General features: G+C 38.6%; 5 protein-coding genes across 5 annotated transcripts; 2 read left to right on the top strand and 3 right to left on the bottom strand.

The window, feature by feature from the left end:
* Positions 1–1116: 1116 nt before the first annotated feature.
* LOC130998273 (uncharacterized) lies at positions 1117–3619 on the bottom strand. The gene is made up of 2 exons (XM_057923704.1): positions 1581–3619; positions 1117–1509 (listed from the first exon to the last, which is right to left on the bottom strand). The coding sequence occupies exons 1-2, from the start codon at positions 3617–3619 to the stop codon at positions 1170–1172; spliced, it is 2379 nt and encodes a 792-aa protein (XP_057779687.1). The 3' UTR covers positions 1117–1169.
* Positions 3620–6201: 2582 nt separating this feature from the next.
* Positions 6202–7932, top strand: LOC130997428 (rubisco accumulation factor 1.1, chloroplastic-like). The gene has a single exon (XM_057922743.1). The coding sequence runs from the start codon at positions 6417–6419 to the stop codon at positions 7785–7787; it is 1371 nt and encodes a 456-aa protein (XP_057778726.1). The 5' UTR covers positions 6202–6416; the 3' UTR covers positions 7788–7932.
* A 118-nt stretch (positions 7933–8050) lies between these two features.
* On the bottom strand, positions 8051–9457 carry LOC130997441 (peptidyl-prolyl cis-trans isomerase CYP19-3-like). The gene is made up of 2 exons (XM_057922767.1): positions 9267–9457; positions 8051–8732 (listed from the first exon to the last, which is right to left on the bottom strand). Exon 2 carries the CDS (start codon positions 8729–8731, stop codon positions 8207–8209), a length of 525 nt encoding a protein of 174 aa, XP_057778750.1. The 5' UTR covers position 8732; positions 9267–9457; the 3' UTR covers positions 8051–8206.
* A 399-nt stretch (positions 9458–9856) lies between these two features.
* Positions 9857–13017, top strand: LOC130998272 (uncharacterized). The gene is made up of 2 exons (XM_057923703.1): positions 9857–10715; positions 12941–13017. Exons 1-2 carry the CDS (start codon positions 9857–9859, stop codon positions 13015–13017), a joined length of 936 nt encoding a protein of 311 aa, XP_057779686.1.
* A 1441-nt stretch (positions 13018–14458) lies between these two features.
* Positions 14459–19312, bottom strand: LOC130997433 (uncharacterized). The gene is made up of 5 exons (XM_057922756.1): positions 18993–19312; positions 18171–18466; positions 17992–18081; positions 15035–15375; positions 14459–14957 (listed from the first exon to the last, which is right to left on the bottom strand). Exons 1-5 carry the CDS (start codon positions 19177–19179, stop codon positions 14693–14695), a joined length of 1179 nt encoding a protein of 392 aa, XP_057778739.1. The 5' UTR covers positions 19180–19312; the 3' UTR covers positions 14459–14692.
* Between the last annotated feature and the right edge of the window lie 6088 nt (positions 19313–25400).

Genomic DNA, 25400 nt, shown 5'->3' with positions numbered 1-25400 from the left:
CCGAACTTGTATCGGATTGGGGCACAGTCACGCCACGACATGCTGCGCGCTCTGTGTCCTTTGGGCCGTCTTTTCTACCGGGTCCTTGAGGTGTTCCTTTGGTTCGAGAGGACACGCATTGTGGAGAACCCGAATCAGAATCTCCAATGGCGTCAGCTGCAGATCGAGTATGCTGATCCTGCCGAGCAGTTTGCACAGAGCGACCGAGTTAGCTCTGGTGTTTTCGCGTGCATGACCGTGGAGCGTTTGATCGCAGACTCGCCGAGCCTGGAGTGGGGCAATAATAATTTTCAGCTGTACATGCACAAGATAGGCAGTGCCATCTACGAGTTTTGCTCATCCCCCGATGTACTTTGAACTTGTATTCTCTGTACATTATGACTATTTACATCTTTATGACTATTTTGTTTACCAATATTTTTACCCCGACATGTTAGTATCTTCTTATCTATATTTACTTCCATGATGACTTGTGATACATATAAAACTGTAAGATAAGATGAATAAACTAATTACCTGCCACAAAAGTGTAGCCGTGAGTATTAGCCGCCACGGAATTCACTACTAGCGGCTACCACTTTTTTTACACTTTTGTGGCGGCTAATTAGTTTATTTGGATTTAATGACATTTTTAATGCATAATCACATAATTTCAAGCTCTGTAATGGTATATTATAAATTTATTAGTACAAGTTGTGCATTTTCCCAAATTCTCATTCATAATTTCAACTCATAATTGTAGTGACATGTAAATGTTGGTCATTGTTAAGTAAGTATGATTTATTGTTTGAATTTGTCAAATATTAGAATTAAATATCCTTAAAAACGTCCAACAAACCAAAATAGAAGGATTAGCCGCCATAAAAGTGTAGCCGTGAGGATTAGCCGCGTATTATTTTACTACTCGCGGCTAATCCTCACGGATATACTTTTGTGGCGGCTAATCCTTCTATTTTGGTTTGATGGACGTTGTTAAGGATATTCAATTCTAATATTTGACAAATTCAAACAATAAATCATACTTACTTAACAATCAAAATTATGTAGTAATTCATTTCTATTTCTAAATTGCATTTATAATTAAAGAATATAGCAAGTCTTTATGCTGATCTAGAAAGCATTTATAATTAAACATATTTAAAAAAGCTTCAATTTAAACATAAATACGACTACGCATCGGTGGCCGTACCCTTGCACGATCGACGTGTGTGACCAGACCCGCCACAGAGACCACACGTTTTGGGTGCTCGTTTCTTGCTACTAGTTGATGCCTCCGTTGTTGATGTGTTTTGAGTCGGCCTTTCACCTGCGGATCGAACTCGAGTTTCCTTTGGACGACCAGCTTGTCGCCGAGAGAGATTTGGTAAAACAAGCTGAGATGCAATTTGGAAAGGAATATTCCAATTTTCTATGGGAGGCAAGTGGTTAACGTCGCCAGAGTATGTGTCAACTAGTGAACTGTTCCAGTAGTAAGAGTGCACGTAATCCTCCACTGACTCGTTCGCCTCACTGCAAAACAAACGATTATACTTTTTGTTATTTAATAATGGTAATTGAGGTCATGAATAGAAATGACATACGTAATGGCTGCAATCGCATGAGAACACGGCATCTGGTCCTCGTTGAATTCGTTGCATTCACAGCTCTGCTTTTGAAGGTCAACCATATAATGGCGACCACTAGCACGAACCCTGTATTTTCTCTCGGTGGTCCTCTTGGCTGTGTAACGACGACTTTTTACAAGTTCTGCACTGAGCTTCTGTTTTGCCTCCGGAGTCAGATTTTCATCGCTCTCTTGTGCGGCCGCAAGCCTGTCGTTGAACCACTGCTCGACAACTAATCTGACTGCCTCCAACATCGAGCAGATTGGAAGACGCCTGGCCCACAGCAAACGTGCATTAAAACTCTCGGCGGCATTGGATGTAAGGAAACTGTAACGGGACACAGGACATTGTGATCGTGCCCACTTCTCCGGGCCTACGCGCAACAACTTCTCGTACGCCTTTGGCTTCAGAGCAGCCATGGCTGACATTGCACGCGTGTAATCTGATTGCTCGTAGGCGTATGCAGCTTGGCGGAAAAGCTCAGCAACACCGGGCCCGTAACCCTTCATCTTGTTCAACAAGTGGTAGTAGCAAATACCGTGAGTAGCATTTGGAAACTCGCTCTTCACAGCATTAGCGATGGAGACATGCGCATCAGATACAATAAGTAAGTTATCGGGCTCGCCGCAAGCACCTCTCAGATGTGACATAAACCACTTCCACGACTCATCATTCTCGATCGGACCGACACCGATCGCCAAGGGAAAAACTGCCTCGTTTCCGTCTTTTGTCACGGCGACAAACAAAATGCCACTATTTTTGCCCTTCAGGTGTGTGCCGTCAACCACAATCACTGGTCGAAGGTGAAAGTAGAAAGGTGAGATGGAAGCCGCCAGAGCAACAAACAAATGTTTGAACCGGCAGTCTATATCTGCTTCCAAATCATATAAGGTGCCAGGATTCGCTTCCTTCAGGGCATACAGATATCTTGGGAGCAGGAGGAACGAATCATCAACTCGACCGTATATCATATCCATCCCGAGATTTCTTGCACGCAGCGCGACATCATATTTGATTTTGATGCCGAAATCGCGTACTAACTCAGCCATGATGGATTTCGGCTTAATGACCTCTCCATCATCGCGTATTCTGTTTGCCACAAACGCTGCCACCACCTTCGAGTGCGCCTTGATTTTTTTAGCTGTGCGCAAGTCCCCTTCGCATGAATGCTCTTTCAACTTATGCACTCTCCACATCCCTCGGCCGTGACTAGACGCACGAAGATTGAAATTGCAGTTGTCAGAGTGCTTGCACGAGAAATAGACTCGTCCCGGATCTGAGCGGACAACTTTTGTCTCAGTGCCTCGCTTCATGTTCCACAAACCAACAGCAATGATCAGGTCGTCTTTGCTGTTGTAAAAAGAATTCTTCTGCAGATCATCAACTCTAGAAGGGTCACTCTCGTGAGCAACCAGCGAAGCCGAGGCGTCCACTGGAATCAAGGGAACTAACCAATTAGTTAGATCACCGGTCTCGGCTGTCGGATCTCCGTCACGTGTTGTACTTTGTCGGATCCAACCTGCTCGCTCGGTCTCCATGAAATCGATTAGATCGTCGTCTAATAAATCCTCAGAGGCATCAAAAGCAGTGCCCACCTCGAGCGCAGGGTCAAATTCTTCGTCATCAGAATCATCATCGTCTCCTGATGCAACCGAGCCTTCAGCTTCGTGCTCAGGTTCATCATCTGTCCGCACATCGTTCAATCTCCCACATACTTCATTAAGCCTTTCGATTTGATTCCATGCAGATTCGTCTAGCGGTTGTCCATCCCATGTAAAATATTGTCGTGGAGGCGAGCTCTGGACACCATGAAACGACGTATGATGATAATACGGCGTCTCATACTGACTGCATTGTGCTTCATCTACGTGTCCCGAAGGTTCAGCAAAATTAAAAGTAGGGATGTAGGCTTCTTCTACAATCGGACCGTTGTAGTGCTCAACGTACACCATGGGATAGTCGGCAGTTGCCAACAAGGCTTCCACGTCATCGTCTGTGGCCAAGCCACATTTCATCTCCCTACCAAATAGATTGGTCGCCAAATAATACAATTGGTAGCTCGAGCTCAACGAATGCGTCCTCATAATATTGTTGACGCTGCACATCAGGCTCTCAATAGTTTCGTTGACGAGGGGAAGGACCTCTGTAGCCCCACCAACATAGTGTATACCATCGACGAGTCCGTTGTATCTCACATATATGTATCTAACGAATTCCATCTATAAAAACACATAAAATGTAGTATTAAAATATGCATAAACACTTTAAAAATTCTCATAAATATAACATAAAACATTCAAACTATTAATTACACAAACAATATATGAGAAAATCACCTCTTCAAGTAGAATTTGAACACCAATTGCACCAACTATCGCACAAACCACTTCTCAAATCTTTGAGGGTTTCAATTTCTCAATTTTTTAACTGAATGCTCTTTCTACGAGTATTTGGATTTATGTTTTCTCATTCACAAATGTAGCCATTATAGACTAATATTAGATTCCTTTGTACAAATTCACGTGAAATGTATTGTTCATTCATTCAGTACACTTCAATCTATTATTCAATGTGCAATCAAATGCATGCAGAAAGTGAGCATTAAAGCCTCATTACAATCCAAATTTGTGCAGTCACCTTATCTCTTATTTCATGTGGACATGTACTTTTTTGACTAAAACATTAACAAATAAATAGAAATACACAAAAAGGGATACATATGTTACTTTCAAACATTCATAACAAGGTAAAAAAATTTACAACCATATGTATTACTTCAAAATGATTTTTTGCTCCCAAAAAAAATATTAGCAGACACAAAATCGTAGCCGGATTCACTAGCCGTGTGTGAAAATTTTCACACGGCTAGTATGACCGGCTTTGAATTTCTGGCGGCTAATTGTTTTTTTAGAGCTCAAATATTTTTTTGGTTACATTTCATGAGTTTCAAGTGTTTTCTTCAAAAATAGCCTATTATTTTATGTGTTTACTGTATTATAATGTGTTCAATCAAATCATGCATAAAGTGAGTATTATTACCCCACTATAATCCAATTTTTTGCAGATTCAGTATCTCTCATATTTGACATCAATGTATACTTCTTGTAATATAAAAAAAATAAAATTAAAAATTTAAATAAAAACTCTAAATTAAGGTATTCGTGTTATAATATAATATTACTAAGAGGGCTCAAAAATTCACTATTATGTATATTATGCAACAAAAAAATATTATGAAACAAATGGATTAATTAGCCGCCGGAAGTTCATAACCGCTGACCAGTAGCCGTGTATATTTTGGACCGCCGGCTACTGTTCACGGCTATGAATTTCCGGCGGCTAATTGTTTTTTTAGAGCTCAAATATTTTTTTGTTTACATTTCAGGAGTTTCAAGTGTTTTCTTCAAAAATAGCCTATTATTTTATGTGTTTACTGTATTATTTTGTGTTCAATCAAATCATGCATAAAGTGAGTATTTTTACCCCACTATAATCCAATTTTTTGCAGATTCAGTATCTCTCATATTTGACATCAATGTATACTTCTTGTAATATAAAAAAAATAAAATTAAAAATTTAAATAAAAACTCTAAATTAAGGTATTCGTGTTATAATATAATATTACTAAGAGGGCTCAAAAATTCACTATTATGTATATTATGCAACAAAAAAATATTATGAAACAAATGGAGTAATTAGCCGCCGGAAGTTCATAGCCGCTGACCAGTAGCCGTGTATATTTTGGACCGCCGGCTATTGTTCACGGCTATGAATTTCCGGCGGCTAATTGTTTCATTGGTTTCTGAATATTTTTTTGTTGCATAATATACATAATAGTGAAATTTTTAGTCCTCTTACTAATGTTTTTATAACGCAAACGTAAGCTAATTTTTTTATAAATTTTCAAACATACAGTATACATTAGATTGTGAAAGTGACGTGAGTTGGGCAATTATTGTCTCTTCATCACATTTTTAACTTGTGAAATTGACGTGAGTTAGACATTTTACAAAAACCGAAGCATGTCAGGTCTGCTTTTCCAAAAAACCAAGCATGTCGGCTTTGACTTTTTGGACTTTGACTTGGGTGGGTACTTTTGTAAGACAAGTTATAAAAGTGGGTACTTTCGCCTATTCACAGATTTGAGATTACCAACAATCAGTAAACCCCTAAAAATATGGATAGAAACTTGTGTACATCTAAAGTATAATATGTCCTAATTAAATTCAATGAGAATTCAATCATCTTTGTTATAGTTTATCAGTCCTTACTTAGAATTTATTAAGGATGGATTCATTGGGTTTACCACTTTAATAAAAAAAAGGTTAATTATAATTTATATCACGAACTTTTAGCAAATTTCAGCTTATAATTACAATGTTGATTTATTTTTTGAATCGTTTGAACTTTAAAAATTTCGATGTCAAAATATCACAATCACAACGGAGATGTAGTAGTATATGGTTTTTTTTATCGAAATTATATGTAAAACAATGACCAATGATTACGAAATCAAAGCTTAATGCATTACTATATACTAAAGAAAATTTTCAATAATAGATAATTCACTATCCTCGATCGAACCACTAAAATAATTGAAATCACGTCTGAAAATTAATATTACTAGTAATTGATTATTATTTCAAATGTAATTTTAACAAATAGTGGCACTCATTTTCCGAAAGGAGTAATAATAGTAAGATAGGATATCTCTCTCTCTCCTCTTTCTCTTTCTCTTTCTCGACTCACTTCCACAAACCACAGTCTTACTTAGATTCTGAAACAGGATAACGTTTCCCCTGAATCACGAGCATGGTGTCCCTCACCGCAAACACCACCCCTAAACCCTTCCTCTCCACCCCCTTCCTCCCCCACCTCCACCTCCACCCTCACCCCTCGCTCTTCAAGCCCTCTCCCAAACCCCTCTCCATCTCCGCCCTTATCCTCCCCTACTCCTCCACCCCTTCCCGCAACCAGAACCAGAAGCAGCAGCCTCCGCAGCTGCAGCAGGTCTACCAACCCTACCGCGCCCCTCCCTCGCCCCTCCCCGCCCGCTACCGCACCCTCGACACCCTCGCCCGCCTCGAGATCCTCACCAACCGCCTCGGCCTATGGTTCGAGTACGCCTCCCTCATCCCCTCCCTAATTTCCGAGGGTTTCACCTCCTCCACGCTCGAGGAGATCACCGGAATCCCCTCAATCGAGCAGAACCTCCTCGTCGTCGCCGGCCAGGTCCGCGACTCGCTGATTGAGGCCACCGACGCCGAGACCGTCTCCTACTTCGACAACTCTGGCTCGGCGGAGATCCTCTACGAGATCCGGATCCTCAACACGCCGCAGCGTGCCGCTGCCGCGCGATTTATAATTAAACACGGATTCGACGCCAACCGAGCCGAAGAATTGGCGAGATCGATGAAGGATCACCCTAGGCGGTTTGAGGAGAGAGGCTGGGAGTATTTCGATGGAAACATCCCAGGTGATTGCTTGGCGTTTATGTTTTTTAGGCAGGCGCATGAGCACAAAACGGCGTCGTCGCCGGATTGGACGTTGCCGGCGTTGCAGAAGGCGCTGGAGATGGCCGAGACGGAGCGGGCGCGGCTGAGAGTGCTGGAGGATTTGGAGGGGAAGGAGGAGGAGGCTGAAATTGAAGACGAAGTGGTAACCGCAGCGCCTGTGCCGGTTGTTAGGTTGGTGTATGGTGAGGTGGCAGAGTCGAGCGCGGTGGTGGTGCTGCCCGTGTGCAGGGCGGAAGGGAGGGAGATGGAGGTACAGGAGGCGCCGTGGGAGTGCGGGATGCGAGGGAATTTCGGGATCGTGGAGGCAGAGAAGAGCTGGAGCGGGTGGGTGGTGCTGCCGGGGTGGCTGCCGATCGCCGGACTGGGGAGGGGAGGAGCGGTGGTGAGGTTTCCGAAGGCGAAGGGGGTGCTGCCGTGGAAGGATAAGAGGAAGGATGTAGAGGAGGAGATCTTGGTGGTGGTGGATAGGGGACAGAAGGAGGTGGTGGCAGAGGATGGGTTTTATCTGGTGGTGGGGGGTGGCAACGGGAGTGGCGACGAGGCCTTGAAGGTGGAGAGAGGCGTCAAGCTGAAGCAGACGGGGGTGGAGAGCAGCCTCGGCACGGTGCTCTTGGTGGTCCGGCCGCCTAGAGATGATGTTGAAGATCAATTGGTTGATGATGATTAGGAGATGAGATTTTTGCTTCCATTTCGTATATTGTACTAATTTTTTCGAGGGGTGTCAAAACTTTGCAAGAATAAGAGAGACATCCATATTGTTTTTACATCTTGTTCATACTTGTATTCATGTAATACAATCAAACTTTTACCAATATTCATATATTTCACTTTTAGAATGTTCCCTGCAGTATTAATTTTGTCACTTGAACTTGCTACAATTGCATGCATAAATTCATCAGAAATTGACAACTAAAAAAATACTAACATGTATATTTAAAAGCAACAATTTTTAGAATTTAACGATAAGGTTTTAGGTGCAATTATCTCTTACAAAAAAACAAGTGATAATCAAAGGCAAAAGTCCAAGTTTTGCACAGATAGATCCCAAATCTTATTTATGATTTACATATAAAAATCCTAATCAAATTAATCCTCAAGAATCTGACCACAATCCTCAATCAAAACTTTGGCGGAGGGCGGTCCAGCCTCGGAGCCGACCTTCTCCATCTCCTTGACTACGCTATAGCCATCCACGACTTCCCCAAACACCACGTGCTTCCCGTCGAGCCACGACGTCGTCGCCGTGGTAATGAAGAACTGAGAGCCATTGGTGTTTTTACCAGAATTCGCCATGGACAAGAGGCCTGGCTTCGTGTGCTTTAGAGTGAAATTCTCGTCCGCGAACTTGGCTCCATAAATGGATTCTCCACCGGTCCCGTTGCCGCGAGTGAAGTCACCGCCTTGACACATGAAATTGGGGATAATGCGATGGAAAGCAGATCCTTTGAAATGCAGCGGTTTCCCGCTAGATCCGATCCCTTTCTCGCCGGTGCACAGAGCTCGGAAATTCTCGGCGGTTTTCGGAGTGGTATCCGCGAAGAGCTCCATCACTACGCGCCCAGCTTTCGCTCTCCCGATCAATATGTCGAAGAAAACCTTAGGGTTCTTCATTCTGGTAATGGAAACAGACATTAGATAAAAGAATTTTCTTATTCTGGAATCATTATACCAATACTTGGATAATAAAACAACTAATGGAATCAAATTTATGTGGATTAAAACCAAGCAGTAGCAACACAATCACATCAAATTAATGTGAATTTCAGTTCTCGCGAGGAAGATTCAAGCGTACATTCTTTTCTACATTGCAGAGATAATGAGAAATTGCGTAAGGCTCAATCATCGCATATGAAATTTATAGAAAAATGAAAATCAATTACCATTTCCTAAACGAGTTTAAATCCAATGAAATCAACAATTAATGTGTATATCCAGTAAAAAAAATCCTCCAGATGAAGCGATACAAATCGTGAGGATAAAAAATTTACGGACAATTTAATGTCGCACAATTTTTGAGCTTCATAGGCTTTCAATTAGTTTATACCCATGAAGCCTTCGATCTGTGCTTCTCTCTCTCGATTTTGAGACGAAAACAACGTAAAATTAGCTTAGAAGAAGAATTGAAAGATACAAAGGATGGACTTACCTGAGTGAAGTTTGAGAGAGGAAGACGATGCTAAGTGAAGACTCACTGTGATATGAATATATAACAGGAGGCGACTGCAGTGGCTGCGAGATGAGCTTGGGTTTTAGGGTTTAAGAGTTTCTTCTTTTCCGAGTTTGGCCTTATGCTTTCGCATATTCTCACATCGCCCCTTGATTATTTCAAAATTAAATTATCTACTTCCCATGTACTCATTAGAGCATCTCCACCGCCGGGGTCGAAGGGAGTCTCGATCCGGGGCGCTGGGACTTGGGAGGACGCTGCACTGGAGATGCGCCCTAATATGAGGTGGTGTCTTAGCGAAGAGCCGGGGCGAAGGAAGGAAATGGTTGGCGCGTCCTCCGGATGCGCCCCATTTAAAAAAAAAAAATCAAAAATCTGATTTTTTTTTTTTAAATTCGACCGTTCAACAACGGTCTATTTTTGTTTTGTTTTTTTTTTTTTTACTTTTTCCCCGTCTATAAATACCACTCTTCCACATTTATTAAAATTCACCACTTTCTCAACTACAATTCTCTCTTTAAAACTTTTTTAATCCTTACAACAATTCTCTCTTCTACATTTTGCTTGTAATGGATCGCGAATTCGATGAATACCTCGAGCAACAAGGCGGTTCGAGGCTTCCAATGATGGGATTTGCTCCATTTTCGCAAGCCTCCGATGTCTTGGCTACGAGAAATCTTCCCACGCCGGCGGGGAACGTCCAAGAAGAGCCGGAGGCGGTGAGGCCGAAAGTCAAGGGCACCCGCGCTTCATATTCTAGCGAGGAGTCCGAGCTCGTGGCAATCTTGTGGGCGGAGGCAACCCACAATCCTATTTTGGGGACCTCCCAAAGGTTGCTCCAATATTGGGGAGCAATCGCGGAGAAGTTCAACGCGCTCAATGAGTCGGGAGCGCTGCAGCGAAAGTCGGAACATCTCAAGTCCCACTTCGCCCGTGTCCAAAAGGAGACGAAATTCTTCGAGGGCTTCTACAATACTTGCAAGGAGAATTGGGGGAGTGGTATGAGCGACGATCAAATCACCCAACAAGCCCAGACGATGTTCGAGGCGAATTTCAAGAAGCAATTCTCCTACATCAAAGCTTGGAAAGTGTTTCGCGAATGCGAAAGATTCATGTCGCAAGCCGGGGATGTCCACTCCGCAAAGAAGTCGAAGGGCTCCAATGGTGGAGCAACCACCACTTCTTCGGAGCCGAGTGTCACGACGAGGCCCCAAGGCCAAAAAACGACAAAGCGAGACAAGGGCAAGGCGAAGAAGGGAGAATGGTCTTCGGGAGGAGGTTCGACGTTCTCCGACGCCCTCGAGAAGGTGGCCGAAAGCATGAGGGAGCATGCTCTCAAAACGGGGGAAATCGCAGAGGTCAAAAAAATGCAAGCCGAGATGAAACAGGAGGAGATGAATATGAAGCTCTTGAACAAGGACACGACGGGTATGACGGAGGCACAATTGACCTTGCACAACCACCTAGTCCAGGAAGTGCTCAAGCGTCGAGGGCTTATTTAAATTATGAAATTATTGTTATTTTTTATTTTATTATCGTATTTTAATTATGTTTTAAAATTTATTTTAATTATTATAATGTTTAATTTTATTTTTAATGAAATTGAGAATTTAAAAATAAAAGTGTAGAAATATGAATTTTGTGGAAATGGAGATCTAAGACACCCTCTAAGCACCAATGCATTGGAGAGGGGTGTGCTTTAAGTGGGGACCACCATCTAAGACACCCCCTAAGACACCATGCATTGGAGATGCTCTTAGGAATGTAAATAAAGAGATTATTTTAGTTCAGTTGATATTTAAATAAAGTTTTATGATTAAAATACAAATGTAAGTACTTTTTTTAAAATTCAATTAGTTATCAAAAAATATAATGACTTAAATTGTATATATGTTGCAATATATACATGTTTAAATATTTTAATTACGCATATTTAGTTTTAATTACGCATTCATATATGTATTTAAATTAAGTGATTATGAAATTTTATTTAAATATTTATAATAAAATTAAAATTTTATTTTATTTATACTTGTTTTATATGATAATTGAGTTAATATTTTATTTTATATATAAAAAGATATTCCCCCATCCACAAAAATAGTCAAATTTTATCATTTTAGAATGTTCATAAAAATTAATTTCTTTATATTTTTGGACAATACCCTGCAACCTATGTTGCACAGGTGCGGGGGGTGGGGGCGGGAGCGATATGATTCGGGTGCGGGGATACGGATTTTCAAAAATTATAGGGTGCGATTCGTGAAGGATACGTCTATTATATTTATATATTTTATTACATATAACCAATCAAATATATATATATATATATATATATATATATATATATTTTATTATATATAAAACCAATCAAATTTATAGGGTGCGATTCGAGAATTTAGAAGAGTTAGATTAGAGAGTATAATGTATTAGTTTAAATATTTAATACTACATTTAAGTAAAAATGTATAAATTGAGCTCAACAAAATAAAAGTATGAACCATGAAATTAAAAGAAATCGGCCCATGAGATTTAATAAAATAGCCTTTTAACTTAATTAAAAGTCTAAAAGAAAAGAACCCAATTAAAAGTCAAACTTAAAAATTTAAATAAAATCTGAGGAAATTAAAACAATTTAAAATCAAATAAACCCATTTTCTTCACAACCCTATTCTCTCTCCTTCCTCACAACCCGCCGCCCTCTCTATCTCTTATCTCTCTATCGGCTCCTTCATTTTCTCTCTCTCGGAACTGACCACGCCGCTGTCCTCCTTCCGGCGTGAATCCCCAGCAGTCGCACCCCCTCACGGCCCCTCCACCTTTGCCACTGCCTCTTATCTGTCCTCTCTCTCTCTCTCTCTCCCACGTGTTTTTGACAGCAGACGGCCAAGAAGGGCCGCCGTTGCTACTGCTCCTTTCTCGGCTGCATCAGCGGCGCCTGCCCTTCGGCCCCGCCGCCCTGCTCAACCGTCTCGGATCATGCCGCCTCGCCTCCTGTCAGCCAACAGCCGTCCGTCGAGAGTGAGAATCCCGATTCGCGAATCCGATTTTTTTTTTAATTTTTGGGGGGATTCGCCAGGTGGCTAATCCCACGCGAATCGCGCCCGCACCCGTCCCCTGCACGAATCGGATACTGCACGGTATTGTTTTTGCGCGAATCTGTGCATCGCAGCCTACAGTTTATTATCTTTAATACATTGACTTATTTATCATTTATATCATATGGTGAGTCTCCTTCCCCACTTATAATACAATTAATTATCATTATTAACACTACATTTTAAGACATTTCATCACTTACAATATACTCAACCATTTTTATTAAGTATTTTCTCTTCTAAGTATTATCATTTATATCATATGGTGAGTCTCTTTCCCCGAAATATACATTGGTTTGACTTGAGGCTTTGGGCTTTGTAACATTGATGCAGAGGGCCTACGTCTTATTTGTGGATCGAACGTTGGGCTTGATTTGAGTTTTGGGCTGCTTCCATGAAGAACGCCTTGAATCTTGAGTTTTGTGCTTTATAACACTGATGCAGAGGGCCTTCGCCTTATTTTTGGATCGAACGTTGAGCTTGACTTGAGCTTTGGGTTGCTTCCACGAAGAACGTCTTAAATCTTGAGCTTTGGGCTTTATAACGTTGATGCAGAGGGTCTTCGCCTTATTTCTGGATCGAATGTTGAGCTTGACTTGAGCTTTGGGCTGCTTCCACGAAGAACGCCTTGAACTTCTATGGACTTTGTTGTTGATCATAACAATAGTAATGCTAGCATGCGTGCTATGAATAATATCGCGAATGGCAGTTGGTCGGATGAAATGGAGTTGGACGACTTCCACACCAACATGAGTTTTCCTTATTGTTAGGTGTTTGTCCGACTGGGTAATCAGCGTGCTGCAGCTTTTAGGTTGTCCTGCATGTTTTGCTAGGTCGCATTTTTTCTGATATTTGACGAGCTCCTTTTTGAGTCTTGAGTCCCTAGTTTGCGTTCTTGTGCTTTCAAAGGCTTTTATTTCTCTTTCTTTTTAGGGTTAATTGCCCCTAAATACACCACATTTCCTTGAATTCTACAATTGCACATCACCTTTAAAATCCGCCCCTAAATACACCACCTTTCCTTGAATTCTACAATTGCACATCACCTTTAAATCCGCCCCAAAATACATCAATAAACAAGTCATGGCATTAAGAAAATAAAATGAAACTTTTATTTTAATAAATTTCACACGAATTCGATATAATTTGGAATTTAGAGTTACAATAATCAAAAGTACCACATGAATAATATAATAAGTTTGAAAGAAACATTTTTTTTAAAATTTTTTTTAAAGAGGTTCGACGCGCCCATTTTGATTCTCCACGTGCCTCCAATGTCATTTACCTGAAATATTAAATATGGGATAAGCATACATAGTATACTTAGTGTGGGAACATGCAATTATTGTCCACGTTAATAAAATGGTAACACATACGATCATAACATTCAAAACGACACATTTTTGCCAATCTGGAAGCCACGTCATTTAAAGTGGTAACACCCTAATCTAATTAAAGTGTTAAATATAAATTTAAATATCTTTTTAGCAGCGAAAATATAATAAAATAAAATTCTTTATATTTTTATAAAGAATTTTATTTTATTATATTTCCGCTGCTAAAAAGATATTTAAATTCATAAATTAACACTTTAATTTATTTCTTGAGGATTTTTTAATCATGTGCAAAAACAGAAAAAATATAAAGGTGATGTATTTTGGGGCGGATTTAAAGGTGATGTGCAATTGTAGAATTCAAGGAAATGTGGTGTACTTAGGGGCGGATTTTAAAGGTGATGTGCAATTGTAGAATTTAAGGAAAGATGGTGTATTTAGGAGCAATTAACCCTTCTTTTTATATAAAACCTCAATTTAATAATAATAAAAAAAATCTCTTCTAAGATTATTTTTTATAGAATGAGGGAGCATAAAAACATTTGTCGTGCTTTTCACATGTATAAATGCTAGTTAAATATCGCTAAAATGCCCAAACTAGTACATGCCTAATTCCAAAAATATCTTCAACTTTCAATAATATCAACTAAAGGCTCAAATTAATTAAATTGTAACGAAAATGTCATAATCGATCAATAATATCAATAACAAGCCAAAATTATTGAGATTGCAATAAAAATGATCATTATAACAATTTCTACTGAAGAACGATAACGTTGTATATTACACCATAATCTTCCCATCCTTTCCAAGATTAAAAACTAAAAAGGTGAGAAAATAATTTCCAATAAGTTCATACAACTTGAGGCATTCTGAATTCTGATAAATCCAGTTAACATTCATGAGTACACAATCTATCAAACTCAACTACTTCTTGCCGATTTTGGAGGCAGATTGGGAAGTGACAATGGCATCAACCAAGCCACTGCTGACATTTCCGGTCTCCACTGCCTCCGACAGAGCGGCGGATGCTGATCTTCTCGCCTGCGTATTTTTGCTGTAGCCACTCGAAAGCATTCACATCCAGTTTCCCAGATACGGACTTCCCTTGCTTCCTACGCATCTGAAGTTCCTTGATCGAACCCCAGAGCTTCTCAATCGCATCCCTCTGCCGGGTGGTGAATCTTGAAATATTATCAAACGCATGCTTTGCCAAGATGTCGATGGCTGTTTGGCACCTAAAAAAAGAATATGAAGTTCGTATCAAAGCAAAAGGTTTTTCAACATGTAGCACGGAGTGATGAACAAATCTTACCATGGTGTCTTGTATCTCTTTGCAGCACTCTCTAAACACAGAAGTAATGCTTGTCTCTGCAATTTGAGGAATCTCCCCTTCTCGTCATCTTCTTTTCTACTATGGGACGATGACTCCTTTTTCCCATTCGATTTTTCTTCTTTGGCAGGTGCATTTGATATGAGGGCATCCAACCCGAATGGATCGGGCTCTTCCTCATTACCTTCCTTTTTTAGCTGTGCATCTGCATTTGCCTCCTCAGTTTCATCTTTGAAGGCAGCAGCTTCTTCCATATCATCTTCTTTAGTCGCAACTGGAAGAGCGGATATGGCTTCTTTTATTCTCCCAGTTGCCTTTGAGAACTGAAATTATAAAGATAAAATTGAAATAACTGAGAGAAATTAATTATAATGTTATATTGATTACCAAAACTGGAATAGAATGTTGAGCATGGCAACAGTAACTCATAATATACAAGTGAATTTTAATAGCCTAGTACTTACATCTAATCATGTGTTCATCCTAAGGCAACTAAGACATGGGAGAATGATATGTCTTGGAATACGAAAACAATCCGGCTCAAACCATTCAATTAATGTGACCATGATAAGATCCCAACTTAAGTAATGTGAACATCTCAAAGTTCATAGGAAAGCCATGTACCTACTCTAGCTTATGTGGGACAGAAAAAAGTTTCGATGAACTCAATCAAGAACACAAAGGCACTTTCGTCATTTACGGTCAAACTCGGTTCAGGCTCATCATCTCATTAAGCGTGGCAACATCAAGAATATATACTACTTACTGATATTCAATATGGAGATCTTATCAACTATAATTTCAGTATGCAATATGCATTACTCATCCAAAATCCTGCAGGAGGAAGGGTGCAGCTTAGTGATCTTATTTTTCCCTTAAACTGGTGCTGTTTAGTGCCACCCCTCAATAAATAACGTGTAATTATATAAATTTAAATGTAGGAGGTGAGGGGCCAAAGAAAAATCATTGGGCTCATGATTAAACAAATATTAGCAGCTAGTGCTTTCACTCACTGAATGAAACACTAGAAAAAATCAGAAAACGGCAGCTTTGTCCACTTCCCTCTTTTTTGTTTCCTATCCTACCGTTTTGATTATGCCTATCTTTGCATCAAATGTTACCTCCATTTAGCCACCATGCCTCCAGAACAGTCACTGTTAAACACACCCTTCACTTCATGATCAGACATCCAGAAAGAATCAATCACGATGAAGAGCAGAGTTCTACCGATGTAATGTATTGGCTATTTGCGTACGCAGGTGATTGTGCTCAGTGTGTAGGGGATAACAGTGGCAGCATCGGAAAGATGAAAGTGGTGATGTCATGAAGGTGCTACTGCAGGCAGCTGAATTTAATGTTTTTATGCCAGGTGCAGGCGGCTAGCACTTATAGTTAGGTAAGAATAAGATGAAAGTGATGATATCATGAAGGTGCTACTGCAGACAGCTCAGTTTAGCGTTTTTATGCACTGTGCTCATCTGAAGGCGGCGAGCACTTATAGTTAGGTAGGATGGGCCAAAGTTGAAAAATCAGGTAAATTGAGTTAAATTAACCAAACTGCAAATTATGCACTGTGCTCATCATTTCCAACTTCATGACAAAATCAAGCAAGATAGAAATTGCATTTAAATGAGGGTAAATCTATGTTCTAATAGTCAATTCTACTAAAAGAAAAGGAAGAGCGTAAATATTGATGATTCCAGGAGACACATAGGTTCAAGTTAGTAATACTATAGTTTTTGTCAAAGCACAATCATCATATTTAACCCTAAGATATTTAAACCAAGTCTGATAGACTTCCTTCACAATCTTTGTAAGCTCGAAAGATCAGGGCGGTAATATTCAGTGGGAAAAAGAATTTGAAATAAATTTCATTTTATGCTATAAAAAATAAAAAATAAAATGAAGATAAATAATAACTGAAACACTAGCATACCAAATGCTAAAATGATCAATATGAGAGCATGAATGATTAGAATGTCAAGTAATTCTCCACACCAAGCCCAGCATTGCCATCTCGGCGAGTGAAGTAGTAAAACAGGATCAGAGGAAATAGGCAGCTACTTGCAGTTATAGCAATATCTCCTCCACTGGTACAGAAAAATAAAAAGGGTCTTGCAGACTATCAAGGGCTGGATTAAGGAAGTAGCAACTGGAAAACAAACAAGAATCATCTATCCCGCAATTACATCAAAGGAGGAGAGTAAACTGCAACATCAACATTGTTAATACTAGAAGTCCGTGTGACTTTTTTCTTTGGACATCATAAACATCTACGTGCTCTAAGATTTTATTTTAAGTGAGATAAGAGGTGATAATTTTGTGCGCCAACTTGCCAATAAAAAAAATTACAATTATAATGCAAAGTAAAATACAATCTACTTAACAATGGATTGTGTGACTGAAGCCAAAACAAGACATAGCAATAACAAACTATTCTCTGGAGTATCCAAAAGAAATCAGTATAAGCACATACCGGACATGCATACGTCGTTTTAAGTTTTAACTAACCAAAAATACCCCTAATAACCTATTCAGTATGTCCAGTCTATGACAACCATATCCTGAAATTTTACCTCCAACAGAAACAGATTAATCCTCAATAAAATATAATTATAAATGAGGGTAAATAAGCAAAATCTTCTAGGTACTCATAGTTTGAGACATATTCACTGAAATTTTTCTGTTGGCTACATTGTTAATTTAGAAGATTACAGAACACAAGGAAAAGCTCCAAGAAATAAATGTATTCATATGAGCTAGATGGTAAAATTTTGCATGTGTGATAAAGTACACTCGAAGAGGAAGGTGAGTGTTGAGAGAGAGAGGGGAGGGAAGGAGAAATGTGCAGGAGATTAACTGATAGAAAATCATGAAGAACACTGTAAAGCAAAGGTATGTAATTTATAAGAGCATAAAGCATAAATTTACACAATTACCACAAAACTGTCATCAGTGAACAGGTCATTTGCCCAAACAGCCCGGATTGTCCATGCAGCCAATAGATTTTGTTGCTTCTTGTTAAGGCACTGCATGTGTAGATTCAAAATAATTTACATTGTGATCTTCAATAAAAGGTAGAGGTATATGTAAGGTCAGAGAAAACTCGAAGGCTTACTTCAGCTACATCCTGAGCAGCTGAGAATAATGCATGATAATCAGCACGTAAAGAGGGCTCGTTGCAACTAGTTAAGGGGGTCATCGCTGCTTCGAGTACCACAAAGAAATACTCACTGGTAGCTTCCTTGATACTACCAGCCTGGATCAACTGTATAGCAAGCTTCGATGCCTTATTGAACTTTGAAGGATTCTTTATGTGCGAAGCTATCTTCTGCATAGCTTCAATTACTTGTTTTTCCGAGGCATCTGTTGTCGTCTTAAACCTCAAACGTTTACCAGGAGCAGCTGAACTTTCTGTAACGAAAAAAGTGCGTTTAGGAGCAAATCGGAGATTAATCAGATGGTGTTTCTTCACACACAGGGTTCACTTCAATAATGGAATAGATAGTGTCGCGTTTAGGTTCACTTCAAGTAATACATTTAGGTTTTATGGGTGGGGGTGGGGGGATTAATCATCTATGCTTCATCCCAATTTGTACAATAATCTCAAGAGAATATACTCAAACGTTAACTACAACATGTATAATCACCTTCAAAAGGAATCCACTCAAAGGAAAAATGATGAAATCCTTAAAAAGAGTCCGGAAACCACAAACCATCACCTAAAGTTCAAGAACTCCAAACATTATCCACACACACAAAAAAAAAAAACTCCAAATATTGGATAGAAGAAAAAGAAAGAAAACCCTAAAAACCCATAACAGTAATACACGTAAATGTTTAATCTCGACAGAGAAGCCACTTGATCGCCCAGCTAAAAAATAACAGAACATATAAATTAAGAAAAAAAAACGATTCAATATTAATCAAGAGAAAGTACCTTCAGGCTGTGACTCGGGCTGTGGCTTAGGCCGTTTGAGGGCGCTCTTTAGCACCGGAGCAGGAGGAGCCGGCGGCGGCGGGGGTTTGGGATTAGATTTTAGACCACCGTTAATTGGAGGATGTGCGATTTGTTGAGATTGTGGCGCACTTGGAGGCGGCAAATCGTGGAAAAGATCACCAGCCATTCTTCTGTCTGTTACGTTGCTCAGGATCCTCTTTCGTGAACTTGAGTTTCACAGGAAATGAGAGAGAGAGAGAGACGGTGAGGAAATTCAATTGATATATCTGCAAAAAGTTGTGGAAATTCAATAATTTCCTATGTCAAGCTCAAAGTTCAAACCACTTGTTATTTTTACACTTTTGCCCCTTGCTCTGTTCACTTTTACACATATAGTTTCACTCCGTTCGATGGATTAGACAAAATTAACTGGTGAAATTTATAATACTCGTAACTATACTTTCAGTCCCACAAATTTTGAATTAATTACATTTTTCGATCGTTTCACAAATTTTGAGTCATTTCTATATAGTACTCCCTCCGTCCACTAAAGATATGTCACTTTACTTTCGGTACGGGTTTTAATAAAATGTGAGTGAATTTCATAGTGGAGTAAAGGTCCCACGTACTTTAAATGTGAGTGGAATGATGTGGACCCTACTACTAAAAATGAATGTGACATTTTTTTGTGGACGGACAAAAAAGGAAATTGTGGCATATCTTTGGTGGACGGAGGGAGTATGAATTAGGCAAAAAATAAGAATTTCTTAATTAAACTTAACTTAATTAAATTCTCTACTTAATTATTAATCTTGTTAGATGAAATTTTCTGGAATCGGTTCATTCTCTCTCTCTTGACTCATTTCACTCCGCATTGAAACCCTAAATTTATCGTAATCTCTCTTTCTCTCTTAAATCTACCGCCGCCTCTAAAGCTTGAAACCCTCCAATTAGCTTCGCTGCCACCATCAACGACGGCTGCCCCCATGGATTCCACACCGCCTTTGGATAATTCTGGTTGGGTGAACCCTCGCCGACCTCTAAATCGACCATCTACCATCGATTTAATGTTGAGGAAACTCTGACATCCACCATGCTCCACTATGATCCCTCTTCGAGCCCTAGATCCGGCACAGATCACCCTCGATACGGGCGGCTTCGCTGCCTCTCACCGCGATGACCGATGGAAGCAGAGGGGTCGCTGGCGGTGGAGTGTTCGTCAACGGCGGATGACTCCGTGATTCTGTTTCTAATGGCCCTTACTTTCATTCCCACCACCCCAATCGCTCTTCGAGCCCTAGATCTGGCACTGATCACCCTCGATACGGGCAGCTCCGCTGCCCCCCACCGCGATGATCGACGGGAGCGGAGGGCTCACTCAATCCGTTTTTTATGGACCTTTGGTGGATCTAGTGGTTGGAGCGTGGATTACGATGTTGAGTCCAATGTTGATGAACCTCTGGTTGAAAATGAAGAGGACTCATTGGAATTCAAAGCAACCCCCTGTGGATCTTATTACTTTCCATTTCCAAATGAATGGGAGACGTGAGAGGCCGTCGTCGAAGAGACTGCGCGGCAGATGGAGGAGGGGGGCTTCTCCTGGTCTCAGACCGATGATGAAACCCTTCGATAAAATCTGATGGTCAATTTGGTGAGATCTTTCAATTTGCTAATGTTTTTAATCGTTGGTGGCTGCTGAATTGAAGGTGTTGTTGTGGATTGTGAGTGAATTGTGAACTGTTTGCTAATGTTAATTGTTGGTGGCTGTTGAATTGAAGGTGTTATTGCATTGTTCATCAGTATATATGTCTTATTCATTACCAATTTTTAAATTTTATTTTTCACCAGTATATACATCTTGTTCATTAGATATACGTCTTGTTCGTTAGTATTATATGTCTTATTCATTGTCCTCATGTTACACGAAAAATAGGGGGTCTCACTGGAGCGCGCCCCTATATATATATATATATATAGGGTGGTGCTATTCAATGGACTTTCCTTAGTCTATAATATAAGATTAATTTATAACCATAGATTGTACATGATCTACGGCTGGATTTTAATTTAAATGTGTTGTATAGTGCATTTACTTAATTAAATTGTGCATACAGATATGTGACTAAGGGTACAATTGCCCATATCAATTTGATTCCCTAAATATTCTATATGGTAGTTCCGATTGTGAAGCAACAATTAAAAAAGGAAAATTAAGATTTCCAATCATTACTTCTCGATATTATCAATAGAGTGAATATTCATTAATCCGTATAAATTTATACATGAATTTTTCTACTTTATACATTAATCCGTTTGCTTTATAAAAATTTAATAAAAATGAAAATATTCATACGTAGTTGGGAAAACATTCACGAGTGTACATTTAAATATGTTAAAAATTGTGCAAACATAAATTGCATCGAAAGTTAATATTCATGCATAAGTAGGGAAAAATTCATGAGTATATAGTATAAAAATTCGTGCAGTAGAAATTTATTGGATCCGCAGAACGTCTGAAACATACGTTCCTTAGTAGCTGCAGAAGTTGTATGATTAGTAGAGTTCGTGTCAGCCCATCTCTTAATGTATTTGGGTATGAACACTTCACAATTTTACATGAATTATTTCGTATACACTCGTGCACATAAAAACAACCAATAAAAATAACAAAACATAACAGAAAATTGATATAAATAATTGTGCAGTAAATGTTACTAATTCAAAAAGAATACAATCAAGATTTATACGAAGTTAAAAATAACAAATAATCAAAAACTGATTACCGGTGAAGCATGAGTTCAAACTATACAACATTAACAAACAAAAACAATAAAAAATTCGAATGATGAAAATATAAAATTGGTATTAACAACCCTCTATTTGGGTATGAACACTTCGCCATTTTACATGCATTATTTCGTATACACTCGTGCACTTATAATCAACCAATAAAAATAATAAAAAATAGCATAAAATTGAACTAAAGAATTGTGCAGAATATGTTACTAATTCAGAAAAAAAAAAAAACATGAATGAAGTCTTGATTACTGGTAAAGCATAAAGATATGGGAAACATGATCCCATGATTCTTGGGATCCATATTAATTAAAGGAAGGCAATTACATTATTAGCCTCCTAACAATTCGGCTAACCTATTTAAAAAAAAGATCTGGCCGTTAATTCAATTAAGATCAAGAGTTGAGATTGAGTCTTATTTTATAGTATAATATTCAGTCTTATTTTAGCGCAACCCTATATATATATATATATATATATATATATATATAGCAAATAATAACTTATTTATCTTATATGCATGCATAAACAAAGCTTGGAGACTGGACTCTCCCCCGCTGCACAGAACTATAGCACCTTCCTCCGCCTCCACATGCGCGAGGATGAGACTTTTCTGTCAGTGAAGGATGAGAGAGTAGATGTAAGTGTTTAAGTTTAATCAAATATTAGTGATACATAATGAAATGTACTCCCCCCGTTCCACGAATTTTGACACATTTCCAAATAAGGTAATAATTATTACATTCTCTCTCATACTTTATCACTTTTATTACATTATCTCTCTTACTTTATCATTTTTATACTTTATTAACTACACACTTAAAACACTAATCTACAACTCCTTAATTCTCGTGCCGAAACCAAACGTGTCAAGATTCGTGGGATGGAGGGAGTATTTATTTTCTAACAATTATGCATTGTTATGTATGAATTAGGCGGAGATTCGTCGCATTGCTGTTGAGACTTGAGACTGGGCGAGAGAACCGGCTGGATGAGATCTACTTGGAGGTCGTACAGCCTGACAGATCACGGCTCTACGGCACTGGAAGTGCCGATCGGAGCCAGGTTTATAGAGGGTCTACTCACAGCACAGGCACTTCCGCGATGTCTCAGCAGCTGTATGGGACACGGATCTCAACGCTGGAGGAGCGGCTGCAGAAGGCTGACGAGGACAGGGCTGCAGCACTTGAGGCCGAGCGAGCAACACTTCAGGCCGAACGAGCATCACGTGAGGCCCTTGAGCAGTGGATGGCCTACTTCGTAGAGATACTGAGGCGGTCTGGCCAGCTACCTTGAGCAGCACTTCTACGTATTTTTATTTGGTTGAACTAATTAATTCATGTTTTGGAACAAAATTACACTTGCACTTTCTTTTTACATTTATGTTTGCTTGAACTATTTATTTCATGTTTTCAAACAACATTGCACTTACTTCGTAACAAATTAATAAATAAATATTTTTTCGACATAATAATAAGGACGTATGGAAATAAATTCAAAATACATTACAATTAACAAATTAAAATACTTATGGTGTACATACTAGATTGATAAAAAAATTAATAAATAAATATTTTTTCGACATAAAAATAAGGACGTATGGAAATAAATTCAAAATACATTACAATTACCAAATTAAAATACTTATGGTGTATAAAATACATTGATAAAAAAAATATTAATAATAAATTAATAAATAAATATTTTTTCGACGTAAAAATAAGGATGGAACCGAGACGTACCGATCCGTAATTAACAACATCACTTGGATATCATCTCGACATATTATAAGGTATTGTATATTGAAGTAGACTTTAAATGAATTAATATGTATTAGATATACCAATAATACGAATGTTCTGTACTGGTGACCATTCCAAAGGAACTTCAAGGTTAAGCGTGCTTGCTTAGAGCACAATGGTTGACCGACTGGAAAGTTCGTCTAACTTATGCAATACCATATAAATACGGAAATAAATTGTGGGTATAAATAAATAAATAAATAAATAAATTTCAAAAAAATACCAGCGGCAATAGGCCGTTGCTAATCACCGGCGGCGGCCGCCACCGGTAATACTCCGAGATTCCGTCAAGAGGCGCCGCCGCCGTCCAGTCAACATTACCGGCGGCGTAGGTGCCGTCGGTAATTAGCGGTGGCCGAATGTCGCCAGTAATTCTCCGGAAGCTCTCCGTTCAACGACGATTGTTAACGGTGGCGGCGCCGCCGGTAATTTCCGGCGGCATGTGTTTGACGTCGGTAATTGAGTTACCGACGAGGAACCGTCCGACGGCGTCTTATCGACGGCAAACACCGCCGGTAATTGCCTGTTTTTTTGTAGTGAGTTATGTTTAGTTATTTGGACCTATTTAGAAATTATGTACTCATATACATGTCTTAAACCATATTAAAAGAGATTTGACTACTTGTTCTATCTTAAATCCATATAATAATTAATATTCATTAATTTCTCAAACATGTTTAAATTTATAGTATATATAATCAAATAAATTTAAAATAATAATTGATTATCCGTCTAACTAACCCCCAAAATCACAAAGCAAATATTAATAATAAATTGTATAAATAACCAAAGATTAAAAATTAAATTAATAAAAAGCCTAAACATATATACAATCTAGCTATGAATCCCCTTAGAATTTATATACTTGTATCGGTCTCAAACACGACTAAAACTAATTTACTATTTATTCTCATCTCAAACTCATAAAATAATAATCATTAATTATAAAGTTCAACTATTCGAACTCATTTAGGATTTATAATTGTGTAGTTTTATTTGTCCCAACCTTGATTATTATTCGTTCTCATCAAACTCATAAATGCTAATTTGTTGGACCACAATAAAATTTATAAAATCTACATAATAAAATAAAATTTGTAACAATTATGGTATAGTAAATAATATTCCTTTCATGCGGGAAGTGTATGCTTAGTTTGTTTAGCACAAGTTTTAGTAAATGTAGGTGAGTGTGTTGTGAGTGGAGAAAGTGATCCACTTTTATGAGTGGAGTGGAGAAATAATAGTGGGTCATATTGGTAAAGTTATAAATAAGTGTTGAAAGTGAGGATAAAAATTAAATGAGATCATGTCCAAAAACGGGTTGTACGTGCATACTCTTATGGGACGGACGAAGAAGAAAAGTGAGCATACTTTTCTCGAAGTGAGTTTAAATGAATTGATAGGTGCTATTATATCAATAATTTCTCTCTTTTATACTGGTGAGTATTCGAAAGAAACTTCAAGTGTATACCAAAGTGTATACGATTTAGTACAAAATACGTAAAAAATTGAAAATAAATCCCTTCAATTAAAATTAATAAAAAAAAATATATATATATATATAAAATTTAAAAAAACTAAAAATATAAAAAAAACGTCGAATTAATGACAGAAATTTCCGTCGTTAATTGAGTTTGTCACGAAAGGATTAACGGCGAAACAGATCTGTCCTTAATCTGTCGTTGATTACAATTAACGATGAAAAATAATATTTTAGATGAATTTTTTCGTCGTTAATTGCTATTGTTTTTTTTTAGTGAAGTGAGACAACTGAAACTTAAAACATTTTCATTAATTAAAAATAATTTTG

Source organism: Salvia miltiorrhiza, chromosome 8 (genome assembly GCF_028751815.1).
Source record: "Salvia miltiorrhiza cultivar Shanhuang (shh) chromosome 8, IMPLAD_Smil_shh, whole genome shotgun sequence".
NCBI classification, from domain to species: domain Eukaryota; kingdom Viridiplantae; phylum Streptophyta; class Magnoliopsida; order Lamiales; family Lamiaceae; genus Salvia; species Salvia miltiorrhiza.
Note: the sequence above shows the minus strand (reverse complement) of the source record. Positions and strands in the feature narration are given on the sequence as shown.

Coding starts and splice junctions, on each gene's coding strand:
- LOC130998273 (XM_057923704.1), bottom strand. CDS start 3,619: ATGAAATGTGGCTTGGCCACAGACGATGACGTGGAAGCCTTGTTGGCA. Junction 1,510..1,580: donor CATGCGATTGCAGCCATTAC/GTATGTCATTTC, acceptor TTTGTTTTGCAG/TGAGGCGAACGAGTCAGTGG.
- LOC130997428 (XM_057922743.1), top strand. CDS start 6,417: ATGGTGTCCCTCACCGCAAACACCACCCCTAAACCCTTCCTCTCCACC.
- LOC130997441 (XM_057922767.1), bottom strand. CDS start 8,731: ATGAAGAACCCTAAGGTTTTCTTCGACATATTGATCGGGAGAGCGAAA.
- LOC130998272 (XM_057923703.1), top strand. CDS start 9,857: ATGGATCGCGAATTCGATGAATACCTCGAGCAACAAGGCGGTTCGAGG. Junction 10,716..12,940: donor CTTGAACAAGGACACGACGG/GTATGACGGAGG, acceptor ACGTTGATGCAG/AGGGTCTTCGCCTTATTTCT.
- LOC130997433 (XM_057922756.1), bottom strand. CDS start 19,179: ATGGCTGGTGATCTTTTCCACGATTTGCCGCCTCCAAGTGCGCCACAA. Junction 15,376..17,991: donor TCACTGATGACAGTTTTGTG/GTAATTGTGTAA, acceptor TTATAATTTCAG/TTCTCAAAGGCAACTGGGAG. Junction 14,958..15,034: donor AAGAGATACAAGACACCATG/GTAAGATTTGTT, acceptor TTCTTTTTTTAG/GTGCCAAACAGCCATCGACA.